Source organism: Anabrus simplex, chromosome 1 (assembly GCF_040414725.1).
Source record: "Anabrus simplex isolate iqAnaSimp1 chromosome 1, ASM4041472v1, whole genome shotgun sequence".
NCBI lineage: Eukaryota > Metazoa > Arthropoda > Insecta > Orthoptera > Tettigoniidae > Anabrus > Anabrus simplex.
In genome coordinates this window covers 672,184,175-672,200,415 of record NC_090265.1, presented here as the reverse complement: position 1 = coordinate 672,200,415, position 16,241 = coordinate 672,184,175, and the positions used below count along the sequence as shown (strand labels likewise).

At 36.9% G+C, this 16,241-nt stretch overlaps 1 protein-coding gene across 1 annotated transcript in view; it reads right to left on the bottom strand.

Moving 5' to 3' along the window:
* Positions 1–16,241, bottom strand: part of Tgs1 (Trimethylguanosine synthase 1) — a 95,796-nt gene that overhangs the window by 25,986 nt on the left and 53,569 nt on the right. The window contains exons 5-6 of the mRNA XM_067135869.2: positions 12,320–12,625; positions 7,357–7,606 (exon numbers count right to left, since the gene is read on the bottom strand). Coding sequence (XP_066991970.2) covers positions 7,357–7,606; positions 12,320–12,625 — 556 coding nt within the window. The remainder of the gene's footprint in view (positions 1–7,356; positions 7,607–12,319; positions 12,626–16,241) is intronic.

Below are 16,241 nucleotides of genomic sequence, written 5' to 3'. Positions count from 1 at the left end.
AGTTGCGAAGGCTGGATGTGCAAACAATTCGGCCTACTCATACAGTAGTTGAGAAGTGTGAACGTCTTTTTAAATTTTCAAATAACTTAGTTGCGAGAGTTCTCAACTGTGATTTGTGATTGTGTAAGTTTTCAATATGAGTGGTCGTAAAATGAAATATAAAAGGTTAACCGTAAGTGAAAAACTGAAAATAATAGTTATTGTAGGCAGCATAATCCACATAAATTTTGTAAAACTAGTATTTGTTTGTTGCATATTAATTTTCCTTTAATATGTCTTGCAATATAACATAAAATATTATCATTACTTCTTTGTTTGTTCGTACATTTCAATATTTTAACCAATGACTTTGTTTTTACTAGGCTTAAAAGAAAAACTGTAGAATAATTTGTGGTTTCAGTACTGTAAAATGGGGCAACTTTGGATACCGATAAGCATGTCTGAATTTCCCTCTCTTTTGACTTTGTTTTAAACTGTGTAGTAGCTTCCTTTTGCTACAGAATGTATTGAAACACATGTGAAGCTTCTGTTGGATTCATAACTGTCTCTTAACATTGTAGTGATATAATTTTGCCAATTTATTGCTTTTTTCGAAGCCCATTCAAAGGTGTGAATATTTCTTTTAGTATTAGAAGGACTGAAATGCTTTCTGGTGTATTAAGTATAAGAATATGTTGTTACTGAATGACAAACCTTCCAGTTTGAGGTTAAGATCACAAATTAATGGAATTAAACATTAATTAATTACAGGTAGAAATGGGGTAACTCTGGACATGGCCAGAAAAAGATCCAGACTACCTGGAACAAGAAATTATCGCAACTATCTGCTGAAAATTTAGAGAAAGCAGTTCAGGAAGTTAAGGACGGTTCATTAAGCTTAAGAAGAGCTGCTGAAAAGTACGGAGTGACCAAGAGCACATTAAATAATCGAATTCTCGGACATCATATGAACAGAGTTGGTCATCCAAAAGTTTTAACAGATGAGGAAGAACAAACTGTTGTTGAGAGCTTCCTTGTATGCTCAGATTGGGGTTACCCATTTGATGGCAATGATCTCTCGTAGCTGGTCAAAACATATCTAGATTGTTCTGGTTGAAAAGTAAACATTTTTTAGGAAAACTTGCCAAGGCCTGACTGGCGCGAAGGTTTCTACAAAAGACATTCACAAGTTATACGCCAACGGATATCGAGTAATATATCCAGATCTCGTGCTAATCTTTCTGTAGATGCCCTAAAGAAGTATTTTAACAATTTGAACTCCTCAATTGACAGTTATCTCCAAGCAACATCTTTAATTATGATGAGACTAACACCATGTTTGAAGTGGCTTTGAGAAGATGATACACCTGGAAAAGTCCCAGAGACATGCAAAGATACCAAATTGATTTCATATTAGTTAAAGCTAGGTATAGAAATCAAATCAAATCTAGCCACAGCTATCCTGGCGCTGAAGTGGACAGTGATCGCACACTTGTGATGGCAAGTGCAATTTCAGACTTAAAAAGATAATCATAAGGAAGAAAGTTAGATGGGATTTAAACAGATTGCCAAGCGAACAAATTAAACAGAAATATGCAGAGGATACAAATGCATTCATGGAATAAAATAATTGTGAGATGGACTGGGAAATGATGAAACAAGGAATCTCCGAGATAGCACGTAGAACTTTAGGGAATACAAGACTAGAACCAAGAAAGCCATGGATTACCGAAGAGATATTAGACCTCATTCAGAAACGAAACCAGTACAAGAAGATAAAAACAGCATTAAGCCATGATCAGTACAGAAAAACAAAGAATCTCATCGTGACAAAATGTAGGCAGGCAAAAGAAGTATGGATGAAGGAAATTACACAAACTATAGAGTGATATTATAGGAGGAAGAACAGATAGAGCATATGGCATGATCAAATCACTCCAGCATAAACCCAAAACAAGAAGTTCAATTATAAAGGATAAGAATGGGCAGCTACTTATTGATAGTGAAGATCTCTCAGAATGCTGGAAGGAATATCTTGAAGACCTGTAATGGCAATTCCAGACTATCTTGAACCTGAACAGACGGTGGAAGAAGACAATATAGGCCCAATAATCACATGGGAAGAATTTGACCTAGCACTAAAACAATTAAAGGACAAGAAAGCAACTGGACCAGACGACATACCAGCAGAACTTCTCAAGGGAATAGGAGAAAGAATGAAACAACAACTGTATAATATTGTTGTAAGATGCTATTACAATGGTGAAAATCCTGGAGACTTTACTCAAAGGACAGTTACCTTACCAAAGATAAGAAATGCTACTGACTGTTCCAACTACAGAACACTAACACTGCTATCGCACGCATCCAAAATACTGCTTAATTAAGAACAGAATTAAAAAGAAAATTGAACAATATACATTGCAGGATCAGTTTGGTTTTACAACAGGGAAGGGAACAAGAAAACCCTCTTCTAGCATTAAGAACTATTCTAGAAAGAAGACTGAGTGTTAACAGGAAAACACACATTGTATTTATGGATACAGAGAAAGCCTTTGACAAAGTAAACTGGAAACAACTCTTTAGGAACATGGAGAATACAGGACTGCACTGGAGGGACAGAAGACTCATTTTATTCCTGTACAAAAATCAAAGCACAACAATTGAAATCAATGGTAATGTTAAGACAGCATCCATCAGAAGGGGAGTGAGACAAGGTTGTGTGCTATCTCCATTTTTGTTTGCAACATGTTAATTGAGGAGGCCATATCAAAACTTAAGCAAAAAACCAAAGGAATTAAAATTAACGGACAACAAATCCACTATATAAGGTTTGCTGATGACATTGCATTGATTCCAGATCCAGAGAGGGAAATAAATAAAATGCTACAAGTTTTAACATCAACACTCCAAGAATCCAAATTGAAACTGAACACTTTGAAAACAAAAGTATTAGTTGTCAAGAAATCAACTGAGGAAATACCAATAAACATTAAGACAGGTGATGAAAATGTACAAGTAAGTCAATTTTGCTACTTGGGAAGCATTATCACTCAGGACAACAGGTACACCACAGAAATCAGGAGGAGGATTGCTCTAGCTAAACAAGCCTTCAGTAACAAGAAACAGCTTCTGACAAGCAGGAACATTAACATTAAAGTTAGGAAAGAATTTGCCAAAATGTTTGTGTGGAGTGTTTTGTTGTATGGTTGCAAAACATGGGTCTGAGCAAAACAGGATATAAAACACCTGGAAGCAACGGAAATGTGGATATGGAGGAGGATGCTGAAAATTAGTTGGACAGAGAAAAAGTCAAACAATAGGGTCCTTAAGGAAATAGACGAAACAAGGGAATTGATCAACACTATAGAAAAGAGGAAAACTAAATTCCTTGGCCACACACTTCAACATAACACATTTCTCATGACTCTACTGGAAGGAAAAGTTCTGGGTAAGAAGGGAAGAGGAAGGCCGAGGAAGAATTATCTGGATTCCATCATGGAAAGGCTAAATTTGAAAAAATATGTTGACCTCAAAAGCTCAGCAGAGGAGAGACAAATGTTGTTGCAGCAACAAGGCCTTGCCTTTAGGATATGAATGAATGAATGAGACTAATCTGCAGGACAATCCAGGACAGAAGAAAGGAATCCATCGAAGGGGAATAAAGTAACCGGAGCAGGTCATCAACTTCAAGTCCAGCACTACGATTATGTTTTGCGGAGCAGCTGATGGCACAATGCTTCTGCCCTATGTTGTCTACAAGGCTAAGGAACTTTGGAATGTGTGGACGCTTGGTGGGCCTAAAGGCGGTTTACCATTCTGCACTGATCTGTTGCAAGGAGGGAACACGATACGGAAGGACGATACATGGCTGATTTGACTACAACACATTTGAGAACTGATTTTTCAACCTCTTCCTTCCCCATGCCAAAGCTCTACAAGGTACAAAGGTGCTGATAGGGGACTACCTTGCATCTCACTTTGTCCCAAGCATTATTCAAAGCTTGGCAGGAGAATAATATTCATTTTGTGCATTTAGTTCCAAACTCTACACATATTTGTCAACCCCTGGATGTTGCAGTGTTTAGATCTGTTAAAGTGAAGTGGAGGAGTGGAAAGTGAAAAATTCGTATCTGTGAGGGATCCCAAAGAATCTTTTTCCACCATTACTGAGAAAGCTTTGAGAACTTGTCAGAGAAACTCCAGAACTCAATGAGAAACAGATTTGCTGCTTGTGGGATTTCTCTCTTTGATAAAGAAGTTGTGTTACGGAAATTACCCATATCATCCTCTTCTTAAACATCAGAACACAGCAGAGCTAGTCAAATCCTTTCAGATTCACTTCTGGAAATGCTGAAAAGTACGAGGTATGGGGAAGGAACATCTAAACAGCCTAGCCACAAGAAGATAAGAATTGACCCTGGAAGAAGCATAACTGAAGCAGATTTTGAGAGCTGTGAAGGAAGTTCAGAGGAATGCAGTATTGAAGATAATGCAGTCCCAAAGGTGACTACTGGGACTTTTATAATTGCCAGATTCCATGGTAAGAAGGTGTACCATTATGCATGTCAAGTTAAATCACAACTCAGTGAAGATTAATTTGAAGCAGTAGGGCTTAAGTGTGTAACAAGTGACAGAGATGTGTTTGTCAAAAATGCTGAAGAAACATTTGAAATATCTATGGATGGCATAATGACTGTTCTTCCAACCCCAAAAGTGGTCGACACAAAAGACTGGTGCAAATACAGTTTTCCGTCACCTCTTCACGTGGGTAAACATGAACATCTTGTATCCAACATCAACATTTCCAGGGCCAACATTGGACTAACCAATTTTATTCACTGAAAATATGTAGGTGTCCAATGTTGACCAGTTATAGGTTTAACTTTGGACAGCATCATTTTATTTAACTCTGAAGTGGTTTTATTAATTTTTTGTCAAAGTATGCTCAAAACATATTCATTACAATCTCATTAAAGGTTAACAAAATGAAAGTTTTGTTGTAGCATTTATTCTAGCAGTGTTATGTACCTTTAAAATGTAAAAGTGTCCAAAGTTTCCCCATTTTACGATAATTTGCACATATTTATGCATTAATTACTGCAAATTATTGAGAAGTCACTGTATTTCCAATCACAGTCATTGTAAACATCCCCAGTAACCTTCATTGTAACAGTCCAAGATTAGACAGGAATACTAAAATCCAATTTTGCAATTATTTTTGTGTGAATATTTTCAATTTGTTATGTGGTTTCCTATGCAATGAACTCTATGGGAAATCACATAGCAGTAGGATAGGAGATGGTAAATGAAGTGAAAAGTCAGGTTGTAAATTTCATCATCATCCTCCTCTCAGTTTTAAGTACTGTGTTGATGCGGTGAAAGTGCCTTATGGAGATCACTGTAAATACCTATCTTCACTGTGATAATTAATAAGAAGATTGTAAGAAAGGGTAATAAATCTCTTAATATGGTTATGAAGGTACTTAGGAATTATAGTAAGGATATAAAGGAGACTGTGCTTAAGTCACTGGTAAGACACCAATTAGAGTATAGTTCCAGTGCATGGGATTTTTACCATGATTACTTGATTTGAGAACTGGAAATAATCCAAAGGAAAGCACCACAATTTGTTCTGGGTGATTTCTGACAAAAGAGTGGTGTTACGAGAATTTTGCTAGCTTTGGGCTGGGAAGACTTGTGGTTAAAAGAACTAGCCACTCGACTAAGCGGTATGTTACAAGTTATATATCTCATCTTTGGGTCTATATTGAGTAACGTACACCTTTCTAAATAAAGGTTGTTTCGAGAGTCCACCTTTTCAATACAATATGTTTTTTATTGATTTAAAATAAAAAATTTACATTATTATGTCTTAAGCGGGACAAGTTTCGCCTATATTTTTAGGCATCTTTAGCCGCTGTTTCTACACTCTAAGATCCTGGGTATTTGTTTACAGATAAAATACTTAAAATTGATAAGTTAACATGGATTCTTTTTAACTAAAATATTTTTTTGTGTAAATGTGTGGTCTGTAGAAACATCTAGCTGATTTGAATTATTTTGACTGGTGAAATGCACTGTATATAAAAAACATTTAGATTACATACAATTAATCTGTTTAAAAAAGGTTCAAAGAGGACTTCTCAAAGTCGTTATGACAAAGTGTTGTAGTCTTGTTGCTTCAATTTAACGGCTGACACAATTTTTAATAAGACACTTTTCTTTTTGTTACAGAATCTCAATCAACGAACATTAACCACTAAATTGAAGCAACAAAACTACAACACTTTGTTATAACGACTTTGAGAAGTCCCCTCTTCGAACCTACATACTACGACGCGCAGGTCGCCTACGGGAGTCAAATCAAAAGACCTGCATCTGGCGAGCCGAAGTCCTCGGACACCTCCTGGCACTAAAAGCCTTACACCATTTCTCCATACCTACATAGTGACATATTGTTCATAATTTTAAGCACCACAAGTAACATTCAGCCAATGGATTATATAACAACTTACAAATACGCCAACAAAATTTAAGTCCAAATGTGACACTCAAGTTCGCGAACATTCCAGTGAGAGCATGCAAATTGGACATTCAAGATCAAATAACCCAACCAACCAGGAGAACACGCTCACTGGATATTAAAGACTGAATAATTCAAACCAACTAATGTCATTCACAAGTTATAAAGCATAACAATTAGTTTTTTCAACAAGTGTAGACTCACTTTTTTAAACAGAATAACTGTATGTAATTAATTTTTTTTTTATATATAGCACATTTCACCAGTAAAATAATTCAAATCAGCCAGGTGTTTCTACAGAACACACATTTACACAAAAATATATATTAGTTAAAAAGAATCCATGTTAGCTTGACAATTTTAAGTAATTTATCAATAAACAAATACCCAGGATCGTTTATCTTAGAGTGTAGGAAGAGCAGCTGAAGATGCCTAAAAATATACGCGAAACATGTCCTGCTTAGACATAATAATGTTCATTTCTTATGTAAATCAATAAAAACATCGTATTGAAAAGGTGGACTCTCAAAAAAAAAAAATTAGAAAGGTAAGCGGTATGTTCCAAGCTATCAGTAAAGTGATGGCTTAGTTCGTTCCAATCTTAATAAGTTAAAAATACTCTTTACAGTATATAATTTGCATAAATAGTTTAAGAGTTATCGTCATTTTAGTGAAAGTGCAAGAATGGACAAGCAGGTGACCGGAAGAGCCTCGGAAAAAACAACACACTAGGAGAAAAACAACTTACTAGTCTAGAAGGAAATCTTACAAGGTCCATCACCATAAATTTAACATTTCTCCCATGCAAAACCACAGCAAGCTGCTACCTTAATATAAGAAAAGTACATTACCTTTTCCAAAGTTGAAACTAGCCTGCTGTCACTATCAGCTGACATGTAGGAAGGTGGGTACTTGTATGTGTTCATTTTTAGATACCGATTTTGAAACCGTATGTTCTTCTTGCGATAAAAGACAGATCCTTGATGAAAACGAGGTAATGTGCTCTGACTGTTATGACGACTGGGTGAAAAGGCATAGCCCATCAGAGAGAAAGCTCCCTTCACACGATCCAGGCCAGCTTCATCAGAATCACTTTCATGACTGAAACAAAAAATACAATTTATAATAAAGTGGTAAAATTAGAATATAGGCAATTCAGGGTTTCCACTCATTTTAAATTAATATTATAACCCAATTATGTAAAATGGTTAATCCCAAAGTACTCAAAACATACTTAATAACAAAAGATTGGGTCTAGTGTTTATCTTCCAATTCGAAAGCCATATTGCTCGTCATATTTATCTTCTTATAATTGATGTTCTACCGTTCTTCTCGTTCTCTTTTCATTTTTCTTTCTTTTTTCTTTTTTTGCTAGTGGCTTTACGTCGCACCGACACAGGTAGGTCTTATGGCGAAAATGGGATAGGGAAGGCCTAGGAGTTGGAAGGAAGCGGCCGTGGCCTTAATAAAGGTACAGCCCCAGCATTTGCCTGGTGTGAAAATGGGAAACCACAAAAACCCATCTTCACCGCACGGCCAACTCGCCCATTCGTTCTCTTTTCTAGAACCCTTTCAAATTTTTGTTACCCAAGATACGAGTGTGATTCCTACATTTCCTCTTGTCACCTGATTTCTTTGGTACTGATTAAACTGTGCATCTGAGCTCCCCAAAATACGTTTTCCTGTTGATACAAGAAAGCTCAGCTAAATATTTATTACTGTGAATTAAATACTGAAGATGATATTTTTTGTATTATTTCTTGCTTTTCAGCATCAACTTAGTTAAAATAAACCTTTCAATTGATGACGATAATGCTCAGTTAAAGGAACCTAACATCTAGGTCATCAGTCCCTGCTCTTTACATTTCTCAGTCTGCCAACCAAAGATGGTGTAGTTAAAATTCTTTTAGCACCTCTGCACATAAAACTGCACTTAATAATAGTCAGAGTACCAATAATGAAGCGTATATCTACGTTCAAGGGAAAAAGGGAATAAATTCAAACTGCTTAGCAAAGCTGTGTTTCAGGGTATTCACCCTTCACTTAAAAAAAAAACATTTAAATACAAGTTTAAATCATTATGTATGCCCTAGCTGCAAGCCTGTTTACATCAGGAAGTACTTCCAGAATAAATGCCTCCCTAAATCCCAAAGAAAATTAATAACGCACAGTGTTAACTTTCAATTCTGGACAAAATATGTACATAATACAAACTATAAAGGATAAGAATTATAGCTAAGAGCTCAATTTAGGTGACAATATCCTCTTCAAGAGAATGAATATGGTACCACAAAGTGTCAAACATTAATTCTGTATGTAACCAGAACTGCAAAGAACAAGAATTACAGCCTCAAACTCAATAAACATCAATAAGGCAAGGAGAATAAATACCACTACACCACGAGCTACTCGTTTCAGCCAGAGCAGAGTTACGCAGCTGGCGCCTATTAGACCAGGCCAGTGCAGCTGGGCTGGCTTGACTGAAATGCTTGACTGAAATGCAGGCAGTTTATGTGTCAAGTGTACGTCATAATCAAGATAGCGAGCACACTTGGGATGGCACAGGAGAAGTGTACATCGTAACAGGAAAATTGACATGTTATAAGTTACAGTTTTCTGGATGGGAATGACAGAATTTCTATTAAGAAAAGCAAAAATTCTGTCATGCATTCAGTAAAATGTTATATATTTACATACTGTACTTCAACAAGTCTGAAGCTCAATTTTTCATAGTGCTATAATGTTTTCCTGTTCACAGAGTTTCTGAAAATAGTGCCATACTTAAATCATCAAACATACATTGATAATAGCTTGTCTCTAAATGTTGAGCGAGTTTCATCATGAGTGGAGACACATTTTTACGAGCCAAGATTGAAGTACAACAACACTTTAACTGCGATAACAAGTAGATATACAGCAGTCTTCAAATGAATAACCTAACTAATGTTATTGCTACTACTGGATTTTATCAGATCATTTAAACTCACGCAACCACAAGCCACAGCTTATCTGCTTAACTTCTCATTATATTGGAAATATTTCTAAAGCATATCCCTCTTAAAATATTATGAAGGTGGTAATAATCAACCTCATCTCTCTGATTAGAAAGTCAGAAGAGGTGACTTACTTTATGTACAAGGAGAATGTAGCTATGATGGGAGTGAGTGAGGTTAAGTGGAGAGGAAAAGGAAAGAAGAAGTTGATGAAGGTATAAATTCTCTACTACTAGAGTGGAGGACATAAGGCAAAGAATGGAGTGGGGATAATAAGCAACAGCACCTTAGGTAAGTGACAGAATAATATTCAGTTAATGACAGAACAGAGTAAAGGATTTCATCCAAGTGTACGCACTGCAGACTGGATGCAAAGAAGAAGATATGGACAAATTTCTGGAGACACTGGAGAGCAATAGCTTATCCACAAGTTAGTAAAAATCCTTGGACAGACTCACAGTTGGACAAAAAGTTGCACCAAACAAATCAGAAAATAAGACTCAATTTATCATTCGGATTTATGGGTCTGGATGAGTTGACTACTCCTCCTAATGTACAATGTGTTTCGTTTTACTAAATAAAGAGTAAATATGGCATCCATCAATTTCCAACAGAACTCAAGAGTGAAAGATTTGTAAGGAGGGTTCCACAGTTTTCCATTTTTATTGAACATGGTTCCATGACGGTACTATAATTTGAGAACTACTGCTCTAGCTTAGAAATTATATGTTGGTGAAATCAAATTAAAGACTAGAAGTACAAGATATGTAGACAGCAGAATTCACTAGTCACCACAGCACATTGAAAGGAAAACAATATACAAAGTTTGATGATCTACTGATGACAGCATATAATAGATATATATTCATTAGAGACAGTTATGCCTTTCAGCATTCAGTCTGTAAGCATCTGTGAATTAACGAAATGTCTCCACAATCCTCTATTTGTAATCAGTTCTGTGGCCTCGTTTAGTTCCATACCTCTTACCTTTAGATCATTAGAAACTCAGTCTACACCATCATCATCCTGGTCTCCCTCTACTTCTCTTACCCTCCATGACAGACTCCATTATTCTGCTAGCTAACCTATCCTCCTCCATTAGCCTCACGCATGACCCCACCAGCAAAGCCAGTTCATGCGTACAGCTTCATCAATCAAGTTCATTCCTAACTTAGCCTTTATCTTCTCATTCCATTGTTCCACCTGTTCCAGCAAACATTCTCGCTACTTTCATGTCTGTCACTTCCAACTTATGAACAAGATATCCTGACTGAGCAAGCTGACCATGCCATTAGGGTTGCACAGCTGCGAGTTTGCATTCAGGAGATGGTGGGTTCGAATCCCACCCAGTGTTCTCCCTAGAACCTTTCTTATGGGCAGACCGCCCGGCTAACATAACCTAGATATGTGCTAGTTCCATAATATTAATATATATTTGAGTCGCTGGGTGTTCCAAATTTAAATTTTCATTACGGTCAGAATAACTGCATCAATTACATCGGAGTTTAAATGTTTAACTTGACTACTACATACTGTAGTGCGCGGGCAGTGTCTAAATAAGCGTGGAATCGCATGCGATCCCACATGACATCACAAACCCGTATGGCACTCCACAGCAACGAAATGGTAAGCCGCTCTGTTACGTGATTATGAATGAACAGTAGAACAATAGAAGTTCAAAATACTCCGTTATGTCTTGTTCGTGATAATAACACTAAAACAGTTCACTTTTGAAGTTAATGTTTACCTGTCCGATATTATTAATGCCCTCAGGGGAATAAACTGTAATTTTATCATATCCATTTTTTGCGCCCTATTTCCCACCTGGCTACTCAATCCTGACACCCGGCTACGAAAATTTCTGGGGAGAACACTGCCAACCATCGTCGGCAGCCCTGAAGATTGTTTTTCATAATTTCCCATTTTCACACCAGGAAAATGCTGGGGCTGTACCTTAACTAAAGTCATGGCCACTACCTTCCCAATAATAGCCCTTTCCCATCCTTGCATTGCCGAAAACCTTTGATGTGTTAGTGTGACGTTAAACCACTAGCAAAAAATGTATAGACTGTATATCCTGAGTCCACCCAGCTTTCACTACCGTATAGTAAAGTTAGTCTAAAAACTACCGAGCTCGATAGCTGCAGTCGCTTAAGTGCGGCCAGTATCCAGTATTCGGGAGATATAGTAGGTTCGAACCCCACTGTCGGCAGTCCTGAAAATGGTTTTCTGTGGTTTCCCATTTTCGCACCAGGCAAATGCTGGGGCTGTACCTTAATTAAGGCCACGGCCGCTTCCTTCCTAATCCTAGCCCTTTCCTGTCCCATCGTCGCCATAAGACCTATCTGTGTCGGTGCGACATAAAGCAACTAGCAAAAAAAAAAGTCTAAAAACAGACCGGTGTAAAGATAGTTTCGTCTGGGAGCTGACTTTTCTTAAAGAACACTATTGATTGCAACTGCGACCTCACTGCATTAGCTTTGCACCACCTTGATTTAATTTCACTTGCTATACTACATCCTGGGAGAATACAAATCCTAAATACTTGCAATAATCTATATGTTTCAGTTTTGCATTCCTTATCTGACATTAAATTCTCTTAGGTTTGTTCCCTAATGACACCACTTTAGTCTTGAAAAGGCAATTTTTCATATCATACTCATTTCACCTATTTTCAAGTTCCAAGATATTAGATTGCAGGCTTTTGTCAAGTCGACAGCACAGGCTAAACAGCTTACTACACAGTATATATTAAGATTACAACATTTTCAGTATATTGCAAACAACATAAGGAATAGTTGCATTATTGTGATTGCCTTACCTCCGTTTCAGAGTAGTTGGCTTTCTCTCTGGCGGTTGGCCACCATCACCCTCTCCTCCTCCTCCTCCTCCTCCAATGTTAGAATCCCCATCTGTCGTCTGAGTACTGGAGTTCAGCTGAGTTTGAGAATTATCTGATGCAGCAGGAGCTGAACCAGTACTATTATCCTTATTTTCTTTGTTACCATCTTCGTCCACAGCATCTCCAGATTCTCTGATTTTACTTAATTCAGATTCACATCGTGCAGCAGTAGCGTCGACAACATTCAAACGTTGCAGAAGGAACCCAACAGAATCGATGACTCTCCTGCATCAGAAAGTATTAATGACAATTTTACAACATTTATACCAATGAGCAGTTAACTGCCTCAAATCCAGCCTAGCTCCAAGTAGATATAATTAAAAATTGTCAGGAATGTGAACAAAAAATAATAATGTGATTCATGAAGATTTTTCCCTCTGGAACCAATAAAATTAGTTTCAATTTATCAAAGATATTATTCAAATTTCCAGAGAATATATAAAAGTGTATGAGTGCTTGTGAAGGAGGAATATGTAAGACAACCATGGAAATGGAAAGACTAAAAATAAACATCTTAGGAGTAAATAAAAGGAGATGGCCTGAATGTAGAAACTGTCGAATCAGTGGATTACAATACTGAAGATTATTTATTTCTTCTTAGAATAAAATCAGCGGAACATGTTTCATCTCTCTCTAAGAAACATCTTCAGCCATTTAAGGAACAAAAATAAATAGCAAAGATATATACACAGTCCTAAAAACCACTATGTTATTTCTTGAATAACATGTCTTAGTCTTGACTCTAGTCAAATTGCCATTGTTATAAACATACACTTCAAAAATATATATATAATTTTAAATGTGTCAATAAGCATTTATATAAATGAAAAAGTTAATTATGAAGACATGGTTTTTGGATCTTCAGAAAAGATCCCGAAGTACTAAAATGTGACAAGTTATAAAATTGTTTGTACTGTCTTTAAATTCATGGTTCTTCTAAGGTTCTGTAATTGCTAAGTTAATATTTAAATAATAGCTCCAACACTTTACTGATTCAGAGGGAAACATCTCTCAAAATATTGTGATTAAGAGATGAATTGCCAGGCTTGATCTAACTGATAACGTCAATGCTGAATGGAGAAGGTAAAGGGTAGAAGTCTAAAAGAAAAAGAATAGTGAAATACGAGGGGATCCGAGGGACAACTGATCAAAGTTATGCGATTAAGAATGAATACTGTGTGTATCTGAGTACTTACCTTCCTCGCCTGTCTTTCTTTGGCCCAGCCAGCCAGCGTGCGGCCTACGGACAGCTGATTGTCTGCTAGAAGTAGCGAGTGTATAAGCGGAGAGGAGAGGGGGAGTAGGGAGCCTGTGCTTATTTGTTGTGGTAGATTTTACGAAAAATGTAATAATGATCTCCTCAAAAAGAATATTCATATGATCTTTTCTGAAGATCCAAAATCCATGTCTTACATAATTAATTAAGTACTCACTTACATAAATGCTTATTGACACATTTTTAATTGCATGTATGTTTTGAAGTGTTTGTCTATAACAGTGGCAATTTGACTAGAGTCTATACAATGTAAATCAAGAAGACTAAGACATGTTATTTAAGAAATAATTTAGTGTTTTTCTAGGAATGCATATGTATCTTTGCTATTTATTTTTGCTCCTTGAATGGCTGAAGATGTCTCTTAGAGATGAAACTGTCCCACTGATGTTACTGTAAGAGGAATAAATAATTTCCAGTACTGTAAAGGTGGATTTATTTTCAAAAAGATCTCTCTAACACTTGATTACTTTCCTACCAACAAATACATTCAGAGTGACCAAATATAACTTCTATTCCACCTCTCGTGAGGGATATAAGGAAGCCAATATATTGAATGAATCAATCAGTGAAGTAAGGAAACGAAGGAAGAAAGCAGATATTTCAGGTAATAAATGTTTGCTACTGAAGAAACTTTAGTATGGGCTACAAATCAATTCAAGACATGCCAAGACTTGCCATAAAAATTGGTCCAAGATGCACCAAATTCCCCAGTGAAAAGTCAAAATGGAGATAGGGTCTCTCGTATAAACCCAGACAGCCCAGCGGTCTCCAAGACGTAAGCAGCAGTACGGGAGGTGCGCGCATAGTTACTGCCTTGCAAGGAGTATGCACGTGTTCGACCTAGCAGTCACTAGTCTGAATCTCAGCTGTTAACATGGTGAGACAGTTATCATTGCAACACTGTATTTTCGTATGTAAAAGTTATTTTAAGTATGAGTCGGCTCGACGGGGACGCAAGGCATTTGTTCAGCAATTTCCTGCCATCAACAGGAGCACAGATTCACGTAACTGTAAATAAATAAATTGTAAATAAATTTGAACTTACTGGCTCACTGCTCAATAAAAAACATGTGCGCACACGAACAGTTTTAACATTGTTTAAAACCTGCTGATCCAGCCACAAGAGTGAGATACTGTGAGTGGTATCTTGCATCATTCAATGATCGTTTATTTGACCCACAGCTTGTGTTCTTTTCAGATGAGGCCTGGTTTTATCTTAATGATTGTGTGAACAGTTATAACTCCTGCTATTGGTGTGCAGAAAATCCTAATGGTGTTTATGAAATCCCTCATTATGATAAGAAGAGTGGTGTTTGGTGTGTTGTTAGTGCAAGACGAATAATTTTTTCGAGACAACAGTAAATGCAGTGTGTGACTTACTTGTGGGGTAAACTGAAAGAAAAAGTGTATCGAACAAATCCTCCACATTGGAGGAACTGAAAGAAAATATTATGAATGAAATCAGAAACATTACAGTGACAGAACTCACTCACCTTAGCCAGAATGAGGTTACCAGATACAATGGCTGTATAACCCAGGAAGGACGACACTTCCTGCATCTTTTATAAGGTAAAATTTCATATAAGATTGTATACACGCTTAAAGCGGGTCGGTCATGCGCGACGTAAGTTCGGATGAGGCAGCTACCGTAGCGCAGAGCACAAACACCGTGCACTCTGCCTGGGTTTATATGAAAGACCCTGTACACTGTCATTCCTGAGGATGCCAGGAAGAGTTGCATTCCAATTTCTGGAAAGAATTCAGCCTCAGTGAAAAGAAACTGTACATCAGAAGACAACGTACTTTGAAAAACTTGATTAAAACTGGAGAAGAGCAACATCGTGTGTGCAAGGAAATGTTTCTACAAATATTCTCTCCGAAGAAATGGTGTGTTCGTAATTGGTCAGCGACTTCTAAGGATGGAAATCGTATTAAGACATACAGTACCAATTATAACTGAAAGAAATTTACCAAGATGTATGCAGTTAGTTTTCTGAAGGATCTCCCAAAACTTCCAGCTCATTATTCCAGAAAAAATACCATATAGTTGTATCTTGAAACAGTTATTAATAGCAATCAATGGCTATTAGATATTTACAAAGATAAAATGTACTGATTTTCCATGTTCTTAAACAAATATAATTTCAAGCAATTACTGTGTTTTTAGTGAAAATTAAATTTCATACATTTTACATCTTAGCAGATGATCAAACGAACAAAAGATGTATGCTGTTCTTGCAAAGCAGGCAATTTAGGGGAAGTAGAATGGAAAGAAAATGTAAATTTTCGAAAAAGAAGACACAAAGGAAAAGAAAAGGGACAAGGAATTGTGAGAAATTGAAGACTGAAATATGAAAGTGCTTACAATGAACCTACAGTCTGTAAAATTGTGTCAATCTAAAGGCTGGTGCACTGTAGTATAAGACAAAGCTGTGTGTGCACAATTACACAAATTATTATTTAACTTTCAGCCACTGTACTTGTTAATAGTGGGCTGAGAGTGAAGGTGCCGGCCTCGTGGTGTAGGGGTAGCGTGCCTGCCTCTCGCCCAGAGGCCCCGAGTTT